We start from the raw sequence: 25,850 nt of genomic DNA on the forward strand, positions 1-25,850 counted from the left end.
GATTCTGCAGAAGTTATTGGCACTCACATGGGAAACCGAAACCTTCAACTCCAGATACACGCAGAATAGAATGCTCTCTGATTCCGGTACCAACTGAGACACTTCAGCCGAAAACTCCAGATGTTTCTTTAGAATAAGACTTCTTCAGTAATAACGTACAGTTAGTTTACTTCTTTTTTTACCACCACTCTCCCCAACCCCCCCGCGGTTCACTGAAGAAGGGTGGTCCATCAGTAATCCCTATGGAAAGCTGAAAGAAGCAATATTCTCAGTGCAGACCATTCAGCTCTTTTGCCCCAGAGGAAAAGTCACAGAAAGAAAGAAAAAAAAAAAAAGAGCATCTACAGCCTAACGACCCTCTGGAGCTGAATAGGCAGAACTTCATTACTCTGAGGCTACGGCTTCATTAGGGAGAGAAATAACAAAGTACGCTGCTGATGCAGGCAACCTAGAAGGGGACAAAACCCTTGCAAGGCAAGGACATGGTGCTGCTTTCTCATAGAGCAGCAAGTTCAGGTAACCTCTCACATTATCTGCAGCCTCACCTGAATCACCAGCTCTTTGTTTATCCTGCAACCCTGCCACACATTTACATTACCTGAAATGACAACTTTGTTTCCACGTGGAAACTGTAGGGCTAAAAGGCTCTCTACGAGCACAACAGAAAGTTAAAAGGACCAGTTAGAGTGGGAAAAAAATAAAAAATAAATAAAAATAAATAAATAGTAATAAAAATAAATAATAATAATAAATAATAATAAAAAATAAATAAATAAAAATAAAACCCTAATCACAGAAACACACAAACCACCAAAAAGCCACAGAACTGATAAGCAGAGAAAATCCCCTAACAGAAAGACCAGGGCAATGTTAGGAGTTCAGTATTTCCACGTCACAGGCTTAAGTATTTCAGTTAGGACACATCGTGTTGCTGAATGAGCATTTTTACTGCATCATTTTCTCATCACATTAAAAAGACCATAGAACTTGTGAAATAAGTTAGATGTGATTCTGTGCCAGGTTTTGTTGTGCGTGGTATTTTTCTTTCCCAACCCATACAGTTCAGAGATCTTTCCCTTCTTTCAAAACTTGCTTTCCATCATTAGCAGTTCATGTGCAATAGTATAAAATACACACACATTTACAATTCCTCCCCGCTTACCAATACAAAAGGACTCGTAAGAGAACTGATTTTCACCCCCTATTTAGGCCTTTATAGGACTTTATTCTTGGCACACAAGCTGTTCCACCACTGAAAAAAAAACAGTTATATATCTCCATTTAAAAATACCGATCAGCAAATCTCACAGCACTTTACCAACACATGCAGTCAAAACATTACTGAGACTACTTGCGTTTCTCCTAAGTGGAAGGATGTTGAAAACATAAATGATTCACTCACAGCTGATCTAAAGAAAAGAGCTCCGCAATTTATGTTTTATTGTCAAATGTTTAAAGGATCAAATCTAAATAAAATACGCGATACACAAACTTCAAAGTACACATTATCTTCTACATCTTATTTCCAATTAGCAAGTCAAAATAAAGAAGGCATGGGGAACATTTGGCTTCAAAAGCAGAGCTCTGGAAGAAATCACCATTTTGGTTGTTTCAGGTCTCATTTAAAACTCCTATTTTCCTCAAACTGCTGGAATTGGATAATATGGAAAAATGATGCTCTTTCTCAAAGGTGGGGGGAAAAGAGCAGAGATACCAACCACCACGTGATTGAGCATTACATCATTCATACAACAACGCTGAGCCAACCTGCCAGGTCAACTTTATCAGACCTTTTCTTTTGCCTTTAAGGAAGGATATGGATGACACGGACTGGCTATAAAGGCAGGCTAACAAGGAGGTAAGAAAAGGCTCAGCTCACAATTTCACCCGGCATGTTACAAGATGCTGAAATATACACATGCTAAAATACAATCAAAGACAGCATTACTTCTGTATAGTAAGACTGCAATCCTGCAAACAAAATCTTGGTGGCAAACAATTCTGAAATAATAAGACAGCTCTTAAAAAGTATTTTTACTGCTTTTTAAAAGGCTTATACTTTACTCAGATGTAAGGAATCATTCTCAAGACAACTACCAAGACACAAGGAAAGGCCAGTATGAAAATGACCTGTTTTTCCAAAACAAAACTGCAAGGTAATACTGCTCCTCTGATACACCTTCACTTTATTCTTAAACATCAAAAAACACAAAGAAAATCACGTTAAGACTGAAGAGTGTGATGGAAGTGGGCACAGTTTCAGAAGACCTCAGCTGAAGAAGTATTTGCAGATAGCAAACACAGAAGTGCTTATTGGTCTCAATTCAGTGGGTTTTATTTACTCTATTTGGCATTACCGATCTTAATTAAACTATTTAAGAATATGAGACTGTCTTCTAAGGCATCATTCTTACTGCATTAAAATGCAAATATAGAATCTTCAAAATGATTCGAATGGAAGAGAGCATTTAATTTCCTAAATGACTTCTGAAGTATTAAAATGCAGAAATCATTAGCGATGGCTACAACCAGGAATATATTTTTCAGTGAACGCAACAAAAGCATCAGCAGTGACTGGCTTTCCTGCCAGGGTTAATTGCAACAAAGCATCAGGTAACTCTTATTATTCTTTCAAAGAAGGGGAGGGTGAGGGCACAGAGAAGGAATGGAAGCATCACCCCCACAGCCCAGCCCCACAAGCAGGGTATCCTCTGACAAAAGCAAGAATGCGCTATACAATGACCAGCCATACCACGCTGCTTTTTATTTAGCTGGTGTTTGCAACTTATGAGCTCCCACCAGGTTCAAAATGTTACTCAGTTATAATGCTGGTTTTGCTGACATAAGCACCAAAATTCAGACGCAGGGAGAAACTTCTGAATTAAGCAGAGCCAACCTAATCATTTTCTCTTTTTAAACAGCCTTTAAGAAGATCGTTAAATATTTATTTCACAACCACACAAGGATAACTGAAGGTCAAAGACATCAGAGGTGCAATTCCGTTCCTTATCATCCCTTCTTTGTATTTGTTTCACTTGCAGGAGGCCTTTCTGCCATCACATTTCCCTCCCCTCATTCATCACCCCGTCTATCGCTCAGGATTCCATTCACCTCCTCAGATCCTGCTGCTGTTTCAATGCCTCACTCCCTCCCCATGCTGCTGGTAACTCAGGGCTGCCCCTCATATTTCCACCTCGTTGCTATCGCTGCCTTCACAGCGTCCCTGTTCCTTGCTTCTCTTTCTTCCCCCATTTCACCTCTATCACAGGAAGGTCCCACCAACTCAAAAACTCCTGACTGGAACTCAATTACTAAGGCTGCAGAACATGCAATGAATTCAAACAGCCCGTTATTGCATGAATAGAAAAATCTGGCACAGATTCTTCTGCTGTGAGTATTTCTGTGTTACACGGGGCCGGACACGGTGAGAGCACGGGGCTGCCAAACAATGAGCATTTGTTCTACCTGCCCATAATGCGATTCAAACCCACAGCAACAAAGGCTTCGGCAGAACTAATCCAGAAATTTACAGAGTAATGCTTGTTCCTTCCAAAGAGGGACTGCAATGGTAGATTTCATCCCAGCACAGACAGGTGTGATAGGCAAGGGCAAAGAACCTCCAAAATTAAAACACCGCAAGGTGCAAAAGCTCTACTGTAATTAAAAGCCATGCTTCCCAGCAGTCACATCCATCAGTGTTAGTTTGAGAAAGAACTGCTTAAAGAGAGATGTGAAACTCTTTGTTCTAAAGCAAAAGAAAAAGTAATTCTGCAGTCAGATTCCAGAAGAGGATTATTTTGACCTTTACTGTTCAAAATTTCACTTGAATGGGGAAAACAGAAACGTCAAAGCTATGAAAAACCACCTAATCTGTAATCTTTATGGGCCATCTTGTGACCCTGCCCCCTCCCCAATCTCTGCAGAGGCTTTGTTTAAAGCTGCATTATGGAACAGTTGACAATCTGAGCCACCTGCTGGGTGCCAGAACCCAGAGGGGAAAAAAGTTGGTCACTAACACATAAAAGCGGTGAGAATTTCGACATTGAATTTGATGGGGCAGAATCAGGTCTCCTCCATGCCAGCACTAGAGGTCAAACCCTTCTCCATCCCAAATTAGTAACAAGTTAATAAAAAAGCAGATTTTCAGAGTGTGCAGTTCTTAAACAAAAGATTAGCCTCAACACACACGGACAGGCAAAATTACAGTCCTCCTGCTTCTTCTGGATGATATATTTAGAAATCCTATTAGCTGGAGAGATCAACATTCTTATCTGAATTTCCAGGATGCTGTAACATGCAAAATTAGAGCAGCTCTCTTAAGTGGGTCAATTATCACTACTGCACTTACAGCAGCTTTTCCCCTCCCTCCCTGCAGCATCCATAACGGGCATTTAGCACAAGAATTCGAACGGCAAGATGTTAGCTTGACACGCTTCACAATGTGAAGTTTCCCTTCTACATGATTTTCAAAATCTTACAGGAATGCAGAAAATCATCCAAGTACAGAATCTCTGCATTAAAACTATGGTCTACCCCTGGAAAGCTACCATGGCTTTCAGAGACAGGGCACTCCTCACAATTAATGCCATTCAGCAGCTGCACTCGCTATTTCCCTGCCACATCTGAGTCATGCACAAGTGAGGGTTTGGGCTTTTTTATTTCTCCCAGGAGACAAAAGAAGAACGTGAAGGCACCATGTCCCTGGGGCAGAGCCATTTTGCCAGTCCAAAAGGCTTCAGGTCACTTTCTTCTTAAGAAGGAATTCCTATTAAAGGACACTACAAGAAATCACATACAAGTGGGACAACTCAAGTGCTACATGCAAGTACCCATTTTCATTCTACGTACCGCAAAGACATCCACGGGGACTGACAGGTATGGCACAAGACCTAAGGGAATCACAGGCTCTTCTGTTAAGCTCTCAACGTCATTATATGAACTCAAATTCATGGCAAGCAAAACCAGAGAGAACAAAACCGCATACTGCGTCAGTGAGCACATGGAGTTTGTCCATCTTTCCCATCAGCAGAAAAGATGAAACATCTCATTCCCTCAGCAGTGTGCTTCCAGCTCTCCCACATGGCAAAAAAGCATGAAGCAGAACTGTCAAGTGGGTAAATCTTATGATTCTCCTTCAGTACATGGAAAAGTAGACTGGATATGTTGCTTTGTGTCATGAGCCCAGCTCTGGAAATCCAGCAGTCCCAACTCTAGAAGAAAGGGTTGCAAAGGTTGGAACACAGGAAGGTACAGAAATCACATTTCTGTTAATGCCCCTGACTGACTTCCTCCTCACAATTTAGCACTTCCTCCTGTGTTATCAAATTGGAGTGAACATGCAAGTCATTCACTACAAAATATATGAGCTCCTTGAAAGAAGATGCAAGTAAAATGAGGCAACAATATCTGCAACGATTTAAGGAGGCAGGTTGTCGTGAATAGGGTGAAACTCTCCCAAACTGAAATCCAGCCACACAAAAGCCTCCCCATTTCTAAGTATCATTCTGAAGTGAAAAGAGCTTCGAGTCCAAGTATCTTCTTAAGAATGAAGATAGCGGTGTCTTTTATAACAAAAACATTAATAATAATCTGGTGAAATGAAGCAATTTGCTTTGGTCAATATTACATGCATTTTTAAGCAGTTCTTAATATCTTATACCCTTATCAAACTCAATAGCTGAAAAAAATAAAAAAACCCAACACCAACATTTTGAATGCGACCATACTTAATTAAAAGGTCAGTAACTAAAAAGACAGCCAAAAGAGAAATACAAACCATTTTCATTAACTTCCTACCTAGAGCTCTAAAATATTGTTGATTAAAGTCTGATTTCAAAAGTTACCTTTTTAATTGGGTACACTACGGCCTGCTGGCCCTGGGAAGTTTAGCAGAGGTCGAAAGATTGCTGGAGATCTTAATTTTTCATTTCTATTAAAGAAGGAAGTCTTGCCCTTTTCCTTGCAAACAGACCTTGAAGTGTTAGCGGGGAAACAAAGAATGTATCCATCAAAGGCCCTCATCATGAGCTTACACAGCCTCCCAAGATGGTATGGAAGCCAACAGAACGTGATACTGCTCCAAAGAAAATGAGCTGAACATCTCTCACGAAGTCCAAAAAGGGAGAAAGGTTCACTGAGTGGTGCCTAATCCAAGATTGAGGAGATCGGTTCCTTACTCCATCTCAGATTTTCTGGGTGACTTAGAACGTGTCACTTAGCTTCGGTTCCGCACTTGGAAAATGAAGATAAAAATCTCTCAACTTCCCTTACTGTGACATGAAAATAAACACATGAAACGGGGAGACATTCAAACAGCTTGGCGATGGAGTACAAGCACCGCAGACAAATGGGAAATAACAAAGTAGTGCTCCATACAGAGAGGAGATGCCTAGTTTTTTTTTCCCCCAGATCTTTCTTGCCTGCTGGCATCCTGCAATGCCTCCACAATCCTTCCTCAAACAAAAAGGGAACAGAGGAAGCAGTGGAGGAAAAGCACCTGAAGCTTTCTGACTCAGTGCAAGTTAACACACAAGAAAGCAAGGCACCAAACTTTCTCCCCTCTCCTTCTGCTCTCAACACTCATGTTTAACAGGTTGCTTTGCTTCAACATTTAGCAGGAAGGCTCTTCTACAAACAACTCGGAGAAGAGGCCCCACTTGGCTGCCCTGCACTGACCTGGAGGAACTCATCCCATTTCTCTGAGTACAAAATGCTGCTGAAACCACCTGAAAAATATGGATGGCCGAGCTGAGAAGGCTGGGAGAAAAACCTGCCCCAATCTTACCTCTGTGGGCAAACGCTGGAGTATTTACACAAGATAACTGGCAAGGGAACTCCGTGAGGACTTCTCTCATGAGGAAAAGCTTTTATTTACAAAGGTTTCATACAATAGGATTTGGTTTACAACTAAGAGAGCATTTTCCAAAGAGCTTCAAAGGGGGTTTGGGGGGGAGGGGGTATAAGGTGGTGGTGCTGAGAGAGATAAAAGACTTTTACCACGTAAAATGTTAGTGATAAAAAGCCCAGGTGGCAGCGCTGAAAAGCATTACAAACAAAATCGTGGACAGTCATACAGTTTCTATCACAGCTGCATATAGCAAAGAAGGACCACAAACAGAATGAGACATTCCTTGATGAAAACAAACTGATAATGCACCTGGACAGCCCCCTCCAGCCCACATTGTTCCCGGTGACCCCGGGGTCCTGCAGCCCAGCCCATAAGTCACCCACAGCCCAGCCTGGCGCTTCCCAGCTTCTCCCTCCCGGAAACGGCAGGGCCAGCTAAAGAGCCTTTTGTTTCCATTCAAACATATGTAAGGGTGGAAAAGCTGTTCAAAACATTAAAGAGAAACAACCAAGGACTGTTGCTATTCCAAGAAACGAATTACAAGCTGGAGGCTGCAGTGCCCTGAATGCTCACAGTGCCAGCTGCAGTCAGATGGCCAGGGAGTGCTAAGAGACCTGGTGCTTCACAACCACTCTTCTCCTTCATAATGATATTTTTCTGCATTGTAGCTTTGCTTCTGACACTGAAAATATAGAAAGGTTTTAAGAAAAGAGTAATAAAGTTTCTGTAGGAAGGTCATCAAAAGGGTAAAACTCCTCCCAAATACTGCTAATAGCTAATAAGCCATCTTCCTTTAGAACATTAACACTGACAAGTAACATAAACAACGTAAATGAAAAGCTATGTCAAAGTTACTGCATTGTGGGTTTCTGTGTCAAACAAGATAATGAAAGCCATAAACCGATGTAACACGAATTCAGGTTGCAGATAAAGGATTAAGCTTTCCAAAGAATTATAAATAAAAGATGTCACTGAGATAATTTCTTTTAAATCTGAAGTCTATAACGAAACATTCAGTCCTATTACATAATTTGCATTTCTGGATTAATTAAACAGCACACATTAATTAAACAGGAACCACGAAGAACTTATTGTTTGTCATTTCAGGCTGAGGGTGCCCAGGCATAATTCAGAATGCAGCAGCAGACTTGGCTAGAATTCTCCTCACATTTTCACCGAGGCTGGCTGGCGACACGTACGTTACAAAAAAAGGAAGAATAAGCAGATATCCACGTAAGATAAATACATTCCATTCCCTCAAACTGCGCTCAGTGCAGACAATTAAATCCTGTTTTCCCTCTCCAAACGCTTCCCACTCCTTTCATTCTGACACTGCTAAGCACACACACCACCATTTCTTGCCTCTCTGGCCCAACCACACCCAGCCATCCTTGCCCAGGCCACGTACTCATTTCACTCCTTCTACCACATTAAGAAATGCACTGCCTTCCATTTCAAAGACTAACCTGTTCCCATCTCTCTCACCCCTATCACACCCGAGTCACCCCACTGATTCATTTGGGCCACTCGAAACCAAGGCATTATCTCTCCAGTTTTGAAAACGCTGCTCTTTGCATCTTCTTCCACTTTCTCTCTTCCCTCTAAAACACACCATCAACAAAGTACTGAATTTTCTCTTCCCTCGCGAATAATTTTTCCACCTTCCAAGTACCTTCTTCATAAGAGTTCTACATCCAACGCAATGACAACAAACACAAAGCTCTGTAAATCTCCTTAGCGGTGTTATATAAATCTTGAAGCGTTTAAAATACCATATGTACTTTGTACATTGTATTTCTTCTCTTTCTATACCATCCTCTACTCAATTGGAGGCTTAATACTCGGAATGTGCATCTTCATTCCTGCTAAACCATCTCATCACTTTGCCATTCTCTGCATATGCTTTTGATCTCTCTGGAATCAAAGGCTTTAGGATCAACTCTGCCCCAACAGCACATTTGTACATTGCCAGATCTAGGTTGAAAATAAATACAACACGCCGACAGTGATCACTGTAATTAATCTGCAGACTTGAATGTATTTTAATTTCAAAGGTAAGCAATATGCACCTGCCTCCCTCAGGTTTTCAAGTTTCTAATGAAAGGGTAAGATATCAGAAAAAGCAACTTATAGTTCAGCGTTAAGAACCTCCAATTTCAGGTTTGTTTTTAAATCTATATTGGTATTAAGTGCTTAAAAACAAAACCAAACCAAACAAATGCAGAACGCAGGCAGAGCTAGAACACATTCTCCCAAAATAACGCACTTAAACTCTTTTACATCAGTTACAAAACAAAGTTTCTTCAGAACTGAGCCACACAGTCATGCACTACCCACATCCCGAATCCCAGGTGGCATGGTAACCATGTACATGGAGATGGAGTTCTCTGTGATATTAATGCAGAAAGACAGAGGCCAGCCATGCAGACTCATTCATAGCGTGCTTCTAGAATTTCATATGTAAGATAAGACACGGGAAATGATCTCCATTTAATGAAAAAGGTGGAAAAATGAATCTAGATATTTATGAAGTGTCAACCGGACCAGTACGTCTTGTACGTAACCAAGATACATACTGAAGTACTTTAAAGAAGGATATGTCAAACAAGCATAGAATTTCTGTTAGAAGAGTAAGTCACACTTACCTCACTCAAAACAGCTCATATTGTCTCAAATGCTTTTTTTTATTCTCCCTATCACTATCAGTGGGGGAAAAATGGACTTGCATATTAAGGCTAGGCTATGTTTAACAGCATCAGATAATCCTATCTATGTTTAGAGGTTACAAACATTTTAAAGACGTGAAAAACAAAAGTAGGAACCTGTAGAGTAAGTAATGCTGACTTGCAACCTGCATGCCGTTCCACCTCCAGCCATGGATTTCCTGCATGATCTCTAAGTCAATTTCCTAGTTTATCGAATGAGTTTTTCCTCATAGCTCAAACAGCGGTGATACTGAATTTCTTTCTTTTAATGCTTGTGGGAAGGACAAGTATTGGGATGGAAAATTCAGAGGAATAGAGATTTGTTTTTTAACGCTCAAAGTCAAAAGGCAAACAAAGAATCCCTAGCACAGCACAGAAAAAGTACAGCTTCAGTAGAAGAAAATTCTGAGAAACAAGAAGTTATTGAGGGAATGCAGAGAGATGGATCCAAGAAAACACTATGAAATACTGTGTATTTAGAATGGGAAAATTTCTACCTGAACCACTGGAAAAAAATCCCATTCACTTCATTACACAAAACCAACACCAATAAACTTCAGTTCTAAACACTTACCTTTTCCAATTTAGAAAAGAACAAATCAAGCTGGAACAGTCAGCTTGCTAAAGCGTGGTTCTTTACTGTTCAACAGTGAATGCTTTCTCCTCCCACAAAGGCATTTTATGTTGGGTACCAAGGGACAACTTTCATATTGCACAACTGTGAAAGGATACGAGGAGTTCCTTCTGTCCTGCACACCAGGTAGAGACACGCAGCAATGACATGGGCCATCTTCCTCCCCCGGGTCAGATGCTTGCTTACAGCCATCTTGAAGAAATTGAAGGCAGTATCTAGACAATGTTGATTGAGCTGAAGCTGGTTTCCTAAGTGGTGAATCTGACGTTTTCCTAGAAAAATTAACAAGGAAAAAAATTCTTAACTACTTCATGGTTAGTTTTTGGGGATGGGGGGAGTTGAAGGCAAAACCAACAGAGTGGATTTGGGATTCCTCTGTGTTAAATACAGAAGTTAGAACATGGCAATCACTCACATTCCTGGGAGCCTTAGGACAAGAAAAAAGAAAGCCTCATTTTGGACTCCTATAACTGAAATGTGTTCCATCAGTGAGCCCTGGAAAACAAAAGCTCCAAAGATCCTCCAAGATAGGATCCAAAACATAGCTGAGACTTCTCAGATAAAAGATTACACACCCTTCCCCAAACATAGTTTGAAAGTTAGCACTATGGAGATGAGCTTCTGAAAGCTTCAGATCACTGCACATTTGACATTAATGTACAAACAAATGAGACATTCTGCTGCATCCCTCCAAGAACTGATGTAGTTTGCAGTTCCTCTGACCACAGCCTGAGCCTGTAAGGAAAGGAGCTGCTCTGAGGGCTTGTCTGTGATTACAGAGATAGGGAGGCACTTCCTTCCTCCGAACACTTTCACAGCAGAGCCTTCATTTAAGGCTTGGCTGCCAGAGTGCAGAGACTCGTTTGTGGCTTCAGGAAAACAAATGTGCCTTCACCCTTAAACAAAATAATGAGGGGGGAAAAAAAAGTGCTTCAGATGATTCATAGCAGGAAGTGGTACAGCTGCTAAAGACAGATGTGGAAGGCAAAGTATCGTCCATTCTCACAACTCCAGCTATAGAAAAGTACGTCGAACAGACAGCTTAAGAAGAAAATGGGGGAAGTCATGAGGAAAACAGTACTGAAGTTCCTCAGCGTTAGGGGTCAGACAGCACATCAAGAGAAATCCTTTAATTCAATGTGTTGGACAGATGTTTCCAGCACGTGTACACACAGGAAACACTCATCTGCTTCTTTCAGGGATGTTACGAGCAGCTTTGCTGAAGCTGGCACAAAGCTGGCCCGCTGCCTCCACCACCTTTCCTATGGAGAATGACTGTGATGCTTACCCAAGTAACACCAGCAAACACTGTGCTTCTTAATTTTATGCAAATTCCTACATAATCATCACTAATAACACAGTGAAACGTTTAACCTCTGAACAACCTTCTGCCAAAGCGCTGTTTCAATTTGGCTTTATTAAAGAGCAACTCCACAAACCCAACCAGGGTTGGTAAAACTCCAGGCAAACAAAATCTACAAGAAATCTGCAGCTACTAATCTCAGCACACACAGCAATTAATGTAATCACGTGAGATCTCCTCTAAGTCACTTTGAGCAACCAAGTATAACCCATTTGGATGAAGAAATAATGACAGGAAGGGTACGTCACCTTCGAGAGGAGGCACTGGCATGGTAAGCTACTCAAGAGTAATCCAAAGCCCATCAAGTGAGTTGTTTTTCCACTAACATCAGCACACACTGAACTGGGGCTCTGATATCACAGTTTCAATATATAAATAAAGTAAAATGCAGACAACACTTGAGAAAAGCTTTCACAAAAGCATAAAAGCAGGAACTCCTACGCATACGGTGAACCACTTCCACTCCCGAAGGTTTCTTGGGCTAAGAGCAGAACTCGTAAGCAGAGCCAGCTCCGTAATGGGAGCGGGTCCAACATAATGCAGTCACTGAGCAAGAAATGATGAGCAAGCCTGCTATGTCATCACTGGAGCAGCAGCAGCTGATGCAGTCATGGGCACACACCAGAGAAAAATCCAGGTGAGCTGGAAACACACAGCATCTATAAGGCTTTCTCCCCCGCACTCAGCTGGCCTGTCCCCATTACACAGCATTCCTTAACACAGGAACTCCATTCTCCCCCAGGGTAAGCTCCACATCTTGTAAGGCACACCAGAAACAAAGAACCAGAAGAGAAAAGGACAACACTAGCTTTCCCACTAGCTGGTCCCATCTCCAAGCTATCATTAATATTCTCTAAGTAGTTAACCTTCTCATAATTTCAAATGTTGAAGTATAATTCATCGTAATTCATCCTAAATAAATAGTACGCTTGTTTGAGTAACACAGGTTTTTTAGCTGAGCTTTTCATCCAGCATCAATATTTTAAATGCAATTACTTTAAAGGTGGCCAGTTATTGTCTACTGACAAATACCAAAGAGACCAGAGAGCCCAGAATGCTACCCATCCACTTAGGAAGTGTTATTTCATTAAGTGTTTCACTCGACCTTCAGCAGACCACTGAATGCTTTAATTCTGTGCGCTGGTTGTTTCTGAAGCTGCTCTTGCAGTGTTAGGGCAGTCATAGAGCTTAAGCAAAAATAAACCAACCGTAATTGTGCCGCTGATCTCCAAATGAACAACTTAGAACAAGAAGTGTCTTAGAAGTGATGTGCATCTCTGACTAACTTGGTTTTGTCCTTATCTGTTACAGGAGAGGGAGATGGCACTATTTATAGCACCATCAAAGATAAATATTTACATGCTGTAACCAGTCTCCTATTTACCAAGGAAAGATCAAAAGATACACAGCGGTTTGTTTTTCCCCTCTCCCTTAATTTTACACAACAAGCTTCTATTTTGTTACTATATTATGAAACAGAATATATATATATATATATATAAAGCCACCCACACCTGGAAAAGTTACCATTATTAATTGTTCTGGATTTCTACCCAAGGAACATGAGATATATAGGTCAATCTGAAAGTAATTCCTAACTACTTCCATGGAAATTACAACAGATACGCAGAGCACAACAAGACTATTAAATGGAGCTAATTATCAGCTACAATACACCATCTACTTCCCATATCACAGGTCAACATAATAAAGTAGGAGGCATTACTTTCGGAGCAGCCCTTGTACTTGATGCTCTGATTCCTCCACAAGTACAAGAAGTGCTTCCATCCAAAAGGTAATTGCCAAGAAAAGGATAAGTATCAGTTGGATATCGTCCTCAGTAATGACGATCCAAAGTATATTTGTTGGTGATTTTCAGTCCTTTCTGCCAATCTCAATGATCTGACACTTCTAACACTGAAAAATATATATTTTGTTTAACTACAAACACAGCAACTGGCATCAGGAGAGCAGATGTTCACACTTAGAAACTGGAGCTAAATAAATAAATAAATAAATGATAAAGAAATAATTATCAATATAAAATCTCTACCTAATACTCCAATTACAAAGAAAAACACAAAGCGAGACCAAATACCCTTTATTCATATCACCAGTCCTCAGCAAGTAATTCCCTCCAGCGAACCTGCAATGCAGCATCATGCCCACCACACCTGGAACGTGCTTCTGCTCCCACTGCTCCTCGCTAGCTGGGTGGCATTGTCTTACCTTTTATTTCCTGTTCTTCTTCTAACTGCTTCTACAGTTTGCTCTATGCTGCCAGCATGGCTTCCATCAGCCCTAAGTGCTGGCTGATGCCTACTCTGCCGGTCTGTCCATATGGTCCCAGTGTGCAGCTAGCTGTTCCAGCTATCCACAAGAATGCATGAAGCCTCGTGGTCTCAGCCAAAACAGTAGGAATATCCAATGCTGCAACACAATTTATTAGCAATCTGTTCAACCCAGTGTACACCAGATTACATTGCGGCGTTACAAACTCATCAAATGAATTGAACTGTTCTAGCGGATGGAATAGAATTGACGTGCCTTTAAACTACATCATGCTCCAGGTCGTAAAGCAAAATACAACTTCCTGACTTTCTCATCCATTTTATCCAGTAGCATGATTAAAAATCTAACAGTCAGGTACCTCTCTTGTGTTACCAGCAACATGCAATATTGGTCGCCTTTCCAGGGTCTTACAGGAAAGAAATATTTTCCTTTAAAGAGAGAAGGAAGAAAAGAACTAGAAACAACAGGACCACCAGGCAGCTGCCATTTATTTCTCTAAGGCAAATCCCACCATTGGGCAGGGTGGGGAATACAAAAAGGAAAGGATGAGAGAGAAAAAGAAGCTCGCATTTCTGTGAGGTTCACACAAAGTCAAATTCCCAGGCTTCCAAGTAGTAAAACTTGATCACACTCCTGAATCATCACCTAAAAAACAAAAGGCCCTTTTCTGTTTTTAGGTCCAAGCCCACTTTAAATGTGCTTATATCCATTTAACTCCCAGCATGCTGGAAGGATTACAATTGTCTTCTCAGCTGATGCCAACCTCAATGCTTTGGGCCGGCATGGAAGACTTAACAAGTACATATAGGACAGCTGAACTCTGCTGTTTGTTTCAGAAGATTTCCATTCTTTGGACTGAGAAAGCTGTTGTTATTCCAGAACAAAATACAGAAGCCAGCGATCACTGCCACTAAAATAGATGTGAAGAAAAACCTGGTAATATTAAACGCTTACACAAAAGGAGGTTGAGAGCAAAGCTGCAGCTTACGTTCTTTGGAAAAGGGGGTAAAAAAAAATCAGATCCATCCTTTACAAGCAATTTTCTTTCTTTTACTATCTCGTTACTACAGAAACATCTTGTTCTTTTCCGCTATTCAACAGGGATCATACCTTTTTTTGGATCCCTTAAAGTCAGTAATGTCAAGTAGCTGCAGCTACATATTACTCTCATCTGGCTTCTGCCTGCTCGTCTGCAGCCCTTCCCTCACACTGACAGAGACTAATGCTGCTATTTCCAAGTAATACTTTTTCCAGCAAGAAGTTTCCAGGGAAATAACAGGCAATACGCAGCCAGAGCTTAAATGAATTGTTATTACAATACTAAACTGCATCAACAAAATCAAGGCACACAGATTTCCTCCCCTTCTGCAATTTGCTCCGGGGGCTCTGGAAACTAACAGTACCTGAATTGGGCAATGGAGTCACGTTAACTGCACTAATCCTTTTCTGCAGAAGGGATTGTTATGGTAACAAACGCTGGATTTTATTAAAAGAAATGTTTGGGGTAATTTTTGCTTGAGTATTCATTTCCAGAAGCTGAATTACTGCATTGACTGCATTTTATGTGCGGATTTTATTCCGCATTTGGGTTTAACTCCTTTTATTTTCTTGCTTTGATAAAGCTCACCAAAAGAGCTCCCTAGAAAGGGGAAAAAGAATAGTTCTTATGTGTGGGCATCCCCGCGTGCTTTGTCATATCTTTCAGTTTCTTTAAGTCCCAGCTCAAAGCCTGAATGAATTTCCTGCTCTTTGCTCCATGCCAGGCTTCTATGTTATTTGTATTATAAATAAGTCAAACAAACAAAGCCACAATGGGGAAAACACAGCACCATCAGTAACATTTATGAAGGCTGCTCCCAGAAGCCTAATCAAGAGGAGGGTTCCATGATCAAAGACAAGAAAAACATTTAAAGACCAAACAATGCAGAGAGGAAAAGAGGAAACCACAGCAATGACTGCAGCACTCGCACACAGCATTTCTAGTACTGCAAACAGCCAATGAGCAGCAGAAGCAGCAGCACAGCAGGGCACTGCAGCAGCACTGACCAAGCACACTATCAGCTCTAATTCTATTAAGGACGGCCAGGAGTTATTCCCAGTAACACCTAACTGCCCATAAGGAATGTGATTTAACTTGATGGCTGGATTGATGCCACTTTATCTTCTTATGGCCAGAACCTCCATGCAGAGACCTGTGCTCAGTGTTCTTGCTTGCTGACAACCAAATGCACCCCCCCAGCCTCCCATGAGGGCACCCCGACCACCAGGCAGAGCTTCCCATCCATCCCGGTAGAGCTCTTTCATCACACTTCAAATGTTCATGCATTCAGCTATAGAGAACCAGCAGGCACCATTAAAGTTAATGGCTTAGAAATGGTTGCTGCCTCAACCCCTTCTTAATATTTGATACTAAGCTACTTCTCCTTCACCCAGAAAATGTGCTGTTAACATTTCTTCCCAGCACTTATCTGTATTTTTTGTATTCATTCCCTCCGAACTGGCCCTTGTATTCCATCAATACTAAAACCAGCCTCCAAAGCACCCACAGAACTTCCCCCACCCTCCTCCTCAACCCTGTTTTCCACTCCCTGATTATATGATATCACTCCCACATGGACAGACTCTTTTCATATGCTGCAACAAGCCATTTGAATTCATTTGCCTTACAATTCTGAAAAAACTTGGCATTGTGAGTAGTTCCTCCCATTTTTTTGCATTCAGTTCCTGGAATCCTGTGAGAGCAGGTGCTGCTGCTGTACTTTCATTCCCATTACCACAGTATCCACTGCTCTGGGTCGAACAACTAGAATTGAAGCTGTATAGCCTACCCATGGGCTGTACCTAACCTATTGGTAGCTCACCTTATCATCTTTAGACAATAGCTCGCCTTTTTTGTTGTCTTGTTTGTTAAATGAGGTTAAAGAACTTCTTACTAATAAAATCCTTTCCTTCTGCTATTAAAAGCTGGAAAACCACATTCAGCGCAGACATTAAAACACCCCAAAGCAACAACCGGTTGATTCTTTGACATCTGAAGGCATCACGACTGTTTTAAGTCAAGCCAGAGCCAAGCTATTGCTGCAGGCAGTGCTTCCCCCCTCCAGCACTACATTTTCACAGCCACGTGCTGATAGAGATCAAGGAACCCACCCCGCTGCCAATCAGCCCCACCAATCAAAAGTTCAGTTGTAATTTGGAGCAGCTCTCCATAACTCAACAAGCACCTCCCAGCGCCGGCAGAACGTGGCTGAGGCGAAGAGAACTGCTGTCAGCAGCAGCCTACACGTGGATCGACTTAAAGCAAATGCGAGTCTGCAGCCTAAATGGGTCAAAGAGAAAAGTACACACGATACCTACGCTTCCTCCCATTCCTCTGCTACCGCTCCCAGCCCTCGCTGCTCCTCTGATGCAACGTGCTTACATAAAGGCTGACTTAGCACAGCTTGCATGCGTGTTTCATAGTTTCATAGTTTCGTGCGGGTTGGAAGGGACCTTAGAGATCATCGAGTCCAGCCCCCGGGATTCACGTGCTCATTTAGTTGTTTGTGCACTGAAACGCTTCAGGTAGTTTCAGATTAATTTTGGCAAGAAGGGAAATATATATATATATATATATATATATATATATATATATATATAATTCCAGAAGTTTTGTCAACTTATTATTTTTTACTCACGTATGAGGCACATCTGTTTCAAAGCTGAAACAGCTGTAAGGAAGGCGGTACCACCAGCAAGAACTGAGAGCAAACATAGGATTAGCGCAGGGTAACCTTCACCTGTCTGACATTAAAGGAACTGGAAAGAAAAATGTAAGATAGCAGGAGCCTTTAGGCAATGGTTGCTACTGCATATGCAAGCTTTCCTTCTGATGGCACCACCAGTTTGGCTTTGCTTTAAGTTTCCCCTGTTTTGCTTGGGCATTTTAATTACATTCTACATGACAGGTTTTCTGCAGGTAAAGCTTTCTTGCCCCCCACACTTATCAATTACCAATTGCTCCTCCTGTAACAACAAGAAATGAAATATTCCTGCTGTCACTGCATTACTGCTGATCCAAAATGTACTTTCAGCCATCCAAAATCATTCCTACATCATGATAGGACAAAGAAAACGCATAGGATATAATGATACTTTGGGAAATATATATATATATGTATTAAATCTTAAAAGATAGTAATTCCAGCATCACTACAGAGATCATAAGTTATTTTACACCTTCAAAACAAAAAGCATTTAACTAAGATGTGACTCTGGTCACAACCTGCACAACTAGAATAATTCAAGAACACGGAACCGCATGATAAAAAAAAAGGATCTGTTGCCTGTTGGTAAAAGTTGTCAAAAATCTTCAAACCACACCAAAAATGAACACTGAACACAGAAGGTTCACTGCTGCAACAGAAAACTTTACAGATGTGAACAGTGTATAAATCAGAGCAACGTTATCTGCTTGCTGACAGTGAGTTCCAGCTCCTTTCCTGCAGATCAGAGCTTTTGTTAGGCAAAGAAGAGCGCAGCCTGGCAGGAGCCATTTTTCAGAGCCCCACAAGCAGCAGCTCGGTGACAGCAAGGCTTCACTTGGCAGGAGGAGGCTGAGCCAGAGGGGTCCTCAGCCACAGGAGCAGCTGAGCTAAGCCAAGGAGACAGAAACAAGAGTAGAAGTAACTGAGTCACCAACACTGCACTGCAATTGAGTCACACAAAGATGGCTTACAAAATTTAATCTTCCCATTTAATCCACCTTCTCTGCTATAAAAGCCAGCCCAGCCCCTCCTTTTCCCACCAAGTGCATCTGTGGAACCTTCTCGTCCTTCCTCATACACCTTTGAGTACTTACATTCTATCACATGCCTGAGAATTTAGTTTTCCTCAGGCACACACAGAACAATTCCCACCCATGAGCTCAGCCCACTCCTCTGCATGTCAGCTGAGAACAGGGAATTATTCCCACTCTCCATCATCCGACTGTAGGCAGGAATGACCTCATTGACAGAGACTGATACCTCTCTGCTCTCAACCCACACAACTTACAGTCGCTGCTGCTGCTTCAGGATTGAAAAAGGCCCCATTGGCCCCATGCTGCTCCTGGGGGTTGGTTTATGGTGGTATTTTCTTTTTTTTTCTCCTTTCTTTTCCATGATTCCAGATGCAAACATAACAGCAGCCACTCTTCCCATTCAGACCGTACCCAACTGATAAACACATAAGCCCAGAAGTAAAAACTTCATAAATATCGACTAATTGGCGAATTCCTTACACCACCTCAAAAATGGAAATGTGGTAAGAAGGCGTCAAGTGAAAAAGGATGCAGACGGTGAAATAAATGAGAGGGGTGAAGAAAAAGAGGTAGTTATTAAAGACATCAAAGGGATAAGAGATAAAACATGATCTAAAAATGGAAGCAGAGAGAGAAGTAAAATCAAGCTGGGAAAGGCACAGTACCATAACAAAAGCAAGGCAGACAGCGTTTGGTTAATACTTATTCAAGGTATTTTTATATGAGACTGACAAGAGCGGTCAAATACTTCATTCCCTTATCTGGGAGGCATAAGAAACCCAGCAGTTAGGTAAAAGAGCATCAATCTTTACTCAGGCTGCAGCTAAAGAAGAAAGTTCTGCCCTCCATTTGTCCCTAGTAGCCAAGTCCATTGGCTGCAGATAACAAGCAAGCAGTGTGCGTTTGAAGGAGCTGCTCTTATTTACCACTGCAGGTCTGTTCAGATCAGAACTATAACTGCCCTTGGTAATTTTATCTGTGCACAGCCGTAGGGTAAGGAAGAAGTTACAGACAGAGCTTCATCCTCATCTTTCGCATTTCCTTCCTTTAAAAGGCTAAAAATAAAGCGAAGGTTGCCACAAATCTCAACTAAACAATGAAATAGCATCGGTGGATGCTATTTATCAAACCCGTCTCTCATGTTATCTACTTCAGCACGGAACTGAAAGGAGATTTATGGTCAAAGAGTGAACGCACATATTTCAGAAACAACCCTACATTTCTTTAAACAATAACATTTGTGTAAGTCAGATGTACAGGCTGTTCCAGTAAAGAATTAGAACCACAATGCCATCTATGTATTCCTACAGAGCCAACGTGGCTTTCTTCAAGAATATTTGGCATATTTGAGCAGCATCCATCTCTATGTATGTAATCTTTTCCATTCATATGAACTTACTCGTCACATACAAGATGTATGGGAAGGGAGAATTCTTTCCAGAATTTGTTCTCCTTGGGAACAGCAACCACCTTGAAATGAAAGAGGGAGGACGGGGAGGTGTCGGGGGATGAACAAACATGATGACTGCTGAAGACCCAGAGACCGAACTTCCAGTCGTCTTTAAATTACTGAACATGATTTATAAAGAGAAGAGCATAAGACCGCTAGATTTCTGGAAGATAATGGAGGTTTAGGCCATAAATAGATATGAGCATGAGCTCATGACTAAGAACTAACAACATGAAATTAAAGGAAAATGTAAGCACCGTATTAACAAGAATTTACAACACAACTCATTGGACCTCATAATAGTTTCCCAAGGGAACTAGTGGAAACCCCCACTGCTTGGAACATATGAATGCAGAAAGAAAAAGAGACAAGAAAAATGGATGATAGGGAGTGATCTCGTCCAAATACAAACAGGCTATGCTGATTTACAAGGTTGAAGTTCTCACGCTTTTGCAAAATCATTAATAATAATAGAGGGGGGTGGACTTTTATGACAGAATCACTGCACACACCAAATAGATACAACAGGAAAGGTCGTATCTATTGGGGAGGTTGCCCCCACCCTCCCCAAATTGCCACCTCTGCTGATTCAGTACATTTCAGCCTGCTTGCATTTCCATAGCTGATGCAACAGATGCAACGTTGACCCAAAAGAACTATCTTGACCTGTAGAGCAAAAAAAAAATCCATCTACACATACTTAAGATCTCACCTCCTTAAAAGCCTTTCCCATGGTCCACGAAACTCCATTTTAGTTATCTCAAATTAAACATTGGGTAGAACAATAAAATCACGCCACCCAGAATATGTGGCATTTCCTCCATCATCAAAGCTTCAGGTACCAACTTCCTTCGCTATTCTAGATGACCCACTGAGCTTCAGCTTGCCAGACTTGAGCAGTTAAAGAAAATTTCAGGTAAGCAGAATTATGTTTCCTTCTTCAAGTGTTAAAGCTCAAAGATCAATTACAGCACAGCTTTCCCTGCAGTATGACTCCTCCAAGGTAGGATGTGAGATCATCCATTAAACATATATGTCCAAGACTAGATGTATTATTAATTCATTTCTCCCCAGGTAATATGGCATGGTGAAAAAGAGCTTCCAGAGAACACACTGACTAAAGACTTAAACAAATCAGTGGATTTATGCAATGATTGCCATGCAGCAACCTAACGAACCTCATTAAAGGAGACATGGATTCTTCTCCCCTGATACTGTCACTGCTCCTACAGAGTTGACATTGATGCTTAACACAAGGAAGAATATTGATTGTAACCTTATTCAGAAAGAGTTTTTGTACCAGTTGTGAGGATGATCCGTCTCAACCTAATAATGCCCAACTCTGACTATAGACAGGTCTCCACTTCATTTCTCTGATTAGTGACAGTGTTTGGAATCTTTTCAGTATGTAAGCAATCTGCGAGGCCTACCTGCTGATAGGGCAGCTACTCCAAATACCAAAATTAATTTCTACTTTTGTCCTCTTGGACTTTGTGGAACTGCAATCAAGGAATCACTTAACATCAGCATCACGCTGGACCTAAATAAACGTATTGCTTTGGTGGAGTTCAGAGTAAATTCTACTTACTGACCTCTTAACATCCACAAGAATAAACAAACACTTCAATCAGCAGCCTGCCTCCAATCTGTTTATGCTACCAGCAGCCTTCTCACTGAAGGCCTCACAAGTTCTACTGCTACATTAATTAACCTCAAGGATGATGCTTTCCCTCCACGCAACAATTATAATCTGTTTCTTTCTCCTTCCTACCTTTTGTATTTTACTGTAGAGTGGAAGAAAAAGCAGACAGGCAGATAAAATTTTCCCTAGCTTCGTGCAAGGTGACTGTATGTCCAAATATCCGTAGGCCTGGCCACTAAATTAACTACAGAACACACTGAATTTAGCATTTCTGCGTGATCAAACTCCATCCTCTCACACTATCACATAACAAGAAGCATAAGCTCTGCTTTGTTTGATCTGGCTTTAATTACCATAAGCTTCAGTATTCACCTTCTTACTGAAAGTCACACCCTCATAGATGGGGAGCTGAACTTGAAACAGGCAAACGTTTCTGAGGGCTCCAAATCCATCATGGTTTTAGTTTCATGTAACTCTGCCTATTACCTTTTGAAATCGTAACACTCCAAAACTTCAACAAAGCATTTTGTTCCAAGTGGCAGCTATTATGTTGTCTCTCTTTTATGCTTTCCAGACTAAATCAGGAATGGATATCTGACATAAGGATCCTTCTTAGCTCAATACTGAGTGAGTACATCTGCAGGAGAAGAATAAAACCATACATACTGTTCTCTGCACTGAGCCGCTGAGGGAGGTGGCAGTCCATCACTTCTGCTGTGGGATGTAGGGATGACGCTCCAAAGGATTTGATTTTAGCTTCCACATAAGCTTACCACTTACACTCCTTTGTACACACCTTTATCCTCTGTTGAAGTATTCTTAGGACTGTATAAAACATTTAGTGCCACTGTAAGCTCAGTGCTTGGCTTTTATGGCATGACACATCAGTGTTGCTCAGAAAACCAGAATGACCTCAAAGCTTTAGTTCTCTGTCTAAGACCAAGATCAACCTCAAGTTTCCTCTCCTACTTAAAAAACTAAACAAATAATACCCAACAACCCTCTTAGAAAAGAAAAACTACCCACACACACAGCAGGAAAAGTGTCTGTTCAGTGGCAAAAAGAACACGTAGGCACCCTTGTAACCCTTCAGAAAGAACACTTCTATTCCCAGCTCCACGGGATCAGAAATGGGGTGCAAACAACTCTTGAGGAGACTATCTGCCATCAGAGCACGCTGGATTTGCTGTGGACTGAGAACACAAAGAGACAGAAGTACATTTACAACCCACAGGATGTCTAACAACTTTATTTTGACCAAAGCTACAGATACACACTTGCTCTCAAGAAAGAAGCTGGCAGCAATCAAGAGTTAACTTCTAGTATAGGGCCAGCTGGAATAACACAGACCACTCAGACTACAAATGTCACCTCACAAGCACCCTGGATTTGTTCCAAAAATCACTTGAAAAGTGGTATTCTTCCTTGACACGCTCAAGGACTGATTCAGTTTGCATCAGAAGCAGTGTTTGTTTCTAGTGCATGTTAGGAAGTATAGTTTCTAAATCTATTTTGATTTGATTCTGAATAGTCTCAGGATCCATATTTGCCTAATGATATGACAGACAAGCTGGAAAATTATTTTCCTTGTGTTTAAGCTTTAAAACAAAGATTTGACACAACTGAAAAATGTCAGACTAGTTCACCACCTCCCACTCCCCAAAAGAAAGAAGCCCTTGGGTAAAGCATTATTTCGAGGTAGCAGGAGATTGTACACGCAGAGCTATCACCCACATTAGTGCTGCTTATGAAATCACTTAGAAGATTTCAGCTGACGCTGAATTATTTTATTTCCAGCTATTTCCCTGAGCTCACAGAGCCTGCACGGCCAGGGAAGTAAGCAAACATAACACCTGCTTGGATTTGGCAAGCTACGTGGGGCTCAGAATAATAAGGCATCCCTCTAACATCTCCTTAATTTATAGACGCCAGTTTGCTGACGATAGGACCATAGCTGTGCTCACCTTTAGAAATGAGGATGAATTTGGATTAGCAAATGCTGACAATTCACTGCACCCTTAAGATGGAGGTTAGTAGTTAAGAGAGGAGTGACTGATCAACCCAGAGCCATTACTAACTTCCTGACACAAAGCCAGCTTTCTCGTTTTCACTGCATGGCAGACCTAGGGTAAGAAACAGGAGAGGTGACACACAAAAACCTCAGCCTGAAGACTTGGTGCAACTGCAGCAGCTGGGGCTCTGCTCTTAATCCTTTGTATTTTGTAAGGGCTTTTGCCTAATCTTCCAGTGATTAGAAGGAATCTGCGGGGGTTTTTGTTTTGCTGTTGATGTTATTTTCTTAACATACAAGATTAGGTAAATTATTAGAAGACGAATTTACCTAAGATAGTTGAAAGAGGAAATCCCAGAGCTCTCTCCCATCTTCCCCCCCAAATACCTCTTAGAGCTCCCAGTGCACCTCAGATTTTGTGCTGAGCCACCAGGCCAGGAAAAAAAAAGAAACAGCAGAATTTTCTACAGGCATCAGGCAGAGCAAGGAGAAGTGAAACACGTGCAAGAAGTTCAGCAGCCTGCCTGGAGAGCAGCTCAGCAACATGCAGCCTCTCTGAATTGTCTAAGAGGTTAACAAGACTCCGGTAACAGGAATTTACAGCTGCTTACAGCCTCCAAATGAGCAGTATGCATATTCTATGAGCAGACAAATTAATCTCCTAACCTGATTTAGAATGTGTCTTTTCCCATGCAAAATGATTTCTGTGCATCTATGCTTGCATGTGCCTGCACACGTGCCCAAAGGAACCAGAAATGCCTTTCTGCATCGAGTGTCTCTGTAACACCCCAAGCATAAGGAGACAACAGGTAACAATCAGCACCCACCTGTACTATGCCCCATATGAGTGAGGCTGGAGACTGCAGTGCTCGTATCTCCCTTTCAGGCAGCACAATTGATGCGCTGGCCTGTCTGAAAGCACCACAAGATGGCTGTGTTTTATACATCAATTTTTGCAAGGACAGGAAAGAGGTGACCTTCAGGTTCAGCGTGCTCTGTACTACCATCAAAAACCTCATCCTGAATGGGCTATGAAGAACTAACTAAGCCCTACAGAGCTCCCTTTTGAGCAGTACTAAGTTCTTGCTTCCTACCATAAAAACGCATGGAATGTTTTCCCTGAATAATGACTTATGAAAATAGTACAACTAAGGTATAAACGTAAATATTTGTATACATTCTCTCTAATGAATGACAACTATACAGGATAACATCACCTCATTCCTGTACCAGAATCCCAGCTCAGTGTATACCCCTGGAAACCACAACTATGTTCCCTAAGCTGCTTGCTTAATACTAAGCATTTCATAACATACTATTTGAAAGTAATGTTAATCAAATGTGTGGGTTTGGAGCACTTAAGGGAAAGAATGTACTGCTTTCTTCTAAAAATCCAATCTCTAATTGATTGTTTTAAATAAAAACTTCATTAGCATATTTCATGGGGAATCACACAGTTGAACATAATTAGCCACTTGTTTAGTTGTGTTTAGCGCTAATGACCTTTCTTTGAAGAAAGATCCACGTCTGTTTGATTTTTCTACTGCCCAAACCTTAAGCCTTTCTGTTGAAAATGCGGGAGTAACCTGAACTGACTTTAGAACAGCTCAGCAATCAATTACCTTTTCAATTCATTTACCTTGTGTTTGTTTGGGGCAGTTTTGTTTTAACACTATGAAGGCTTTGAATGAAGGCAATTAAAGCCAGACTTCTGGGATGCCAAGCAACACTGTCAAGCAAATACAGCTTCTGCTAACACCCACAGTCTCATCTAAACAGCACAGCTCAGAAACAGCCTTAAGCACCCAAACCAAACTTCTTACCAACCCCAGAGCTCAGACTGAAAGAGACCATGCTGTACTTACACACACAGTCATAGAATCATTATGGTTGGAGAAGACACTAAGATCATCCATAGTCCAACTCCAACCCATCATACCATGCCCACTGACCACGTCCCTCAGTGCCACATCTTCATGGTTCTCAGACACCTCCAAGGACAGTCACTCCTCCATGTCCCATCTCTACTTTATAAATCTCATTTGTTTATAATTTCCATTCAGAACCAATCAAAGCAAAAAAAACCATAAACCAACAAAAAACCATGTACGAAACAAGACTACTCA

At 41.4% G+C, this 25,850-nt stretch overlaps 1 protein-coding gene across 4 annotated transcripts in view; it reads right to left on the reverse strand.

Moving 5' to 3' along the window:
* BRF1 (BRF1 general transcription factor IIIB subunit) overlaps positions 1–25,850 on the reverse strand; it is a 155,119-nt gene that overhangs the window by 106,559 nt on the left and 22,710 nt on the right. For all 4 annotated transcript variants that reach the window (XR_014946165.1, XM_015865581.3, XM_085547800.1 and 1 more), the window contains exon 3: positions 10,285–10,458. Coding sequence is in view for 3 of the 4 variants with exons in the window: in XM_015865581.3 (XP_015721067.1) it covers positions 10,285–10,458 (174 nt within the window). In the remaining variant the exon portion in view is untranslated. The remainder of the gene's footprint in view (positions 1–10,284; positions 10,459–25,850) is intronic.

The sequence above is a fragment of the Coturnix japonica genome, chromosome 5, assembly GCF_054131305.1.
Source record: "Coturnix japonica strain WE chromosome 5, WE-NBRP24, whole genome shotgun sequence".
Lineage (NCBI taxonomy): Eukaryota > Metazoa > Chordata > Aves > Galliformes > Phasianidae > Coturnix > Coturnix japonica.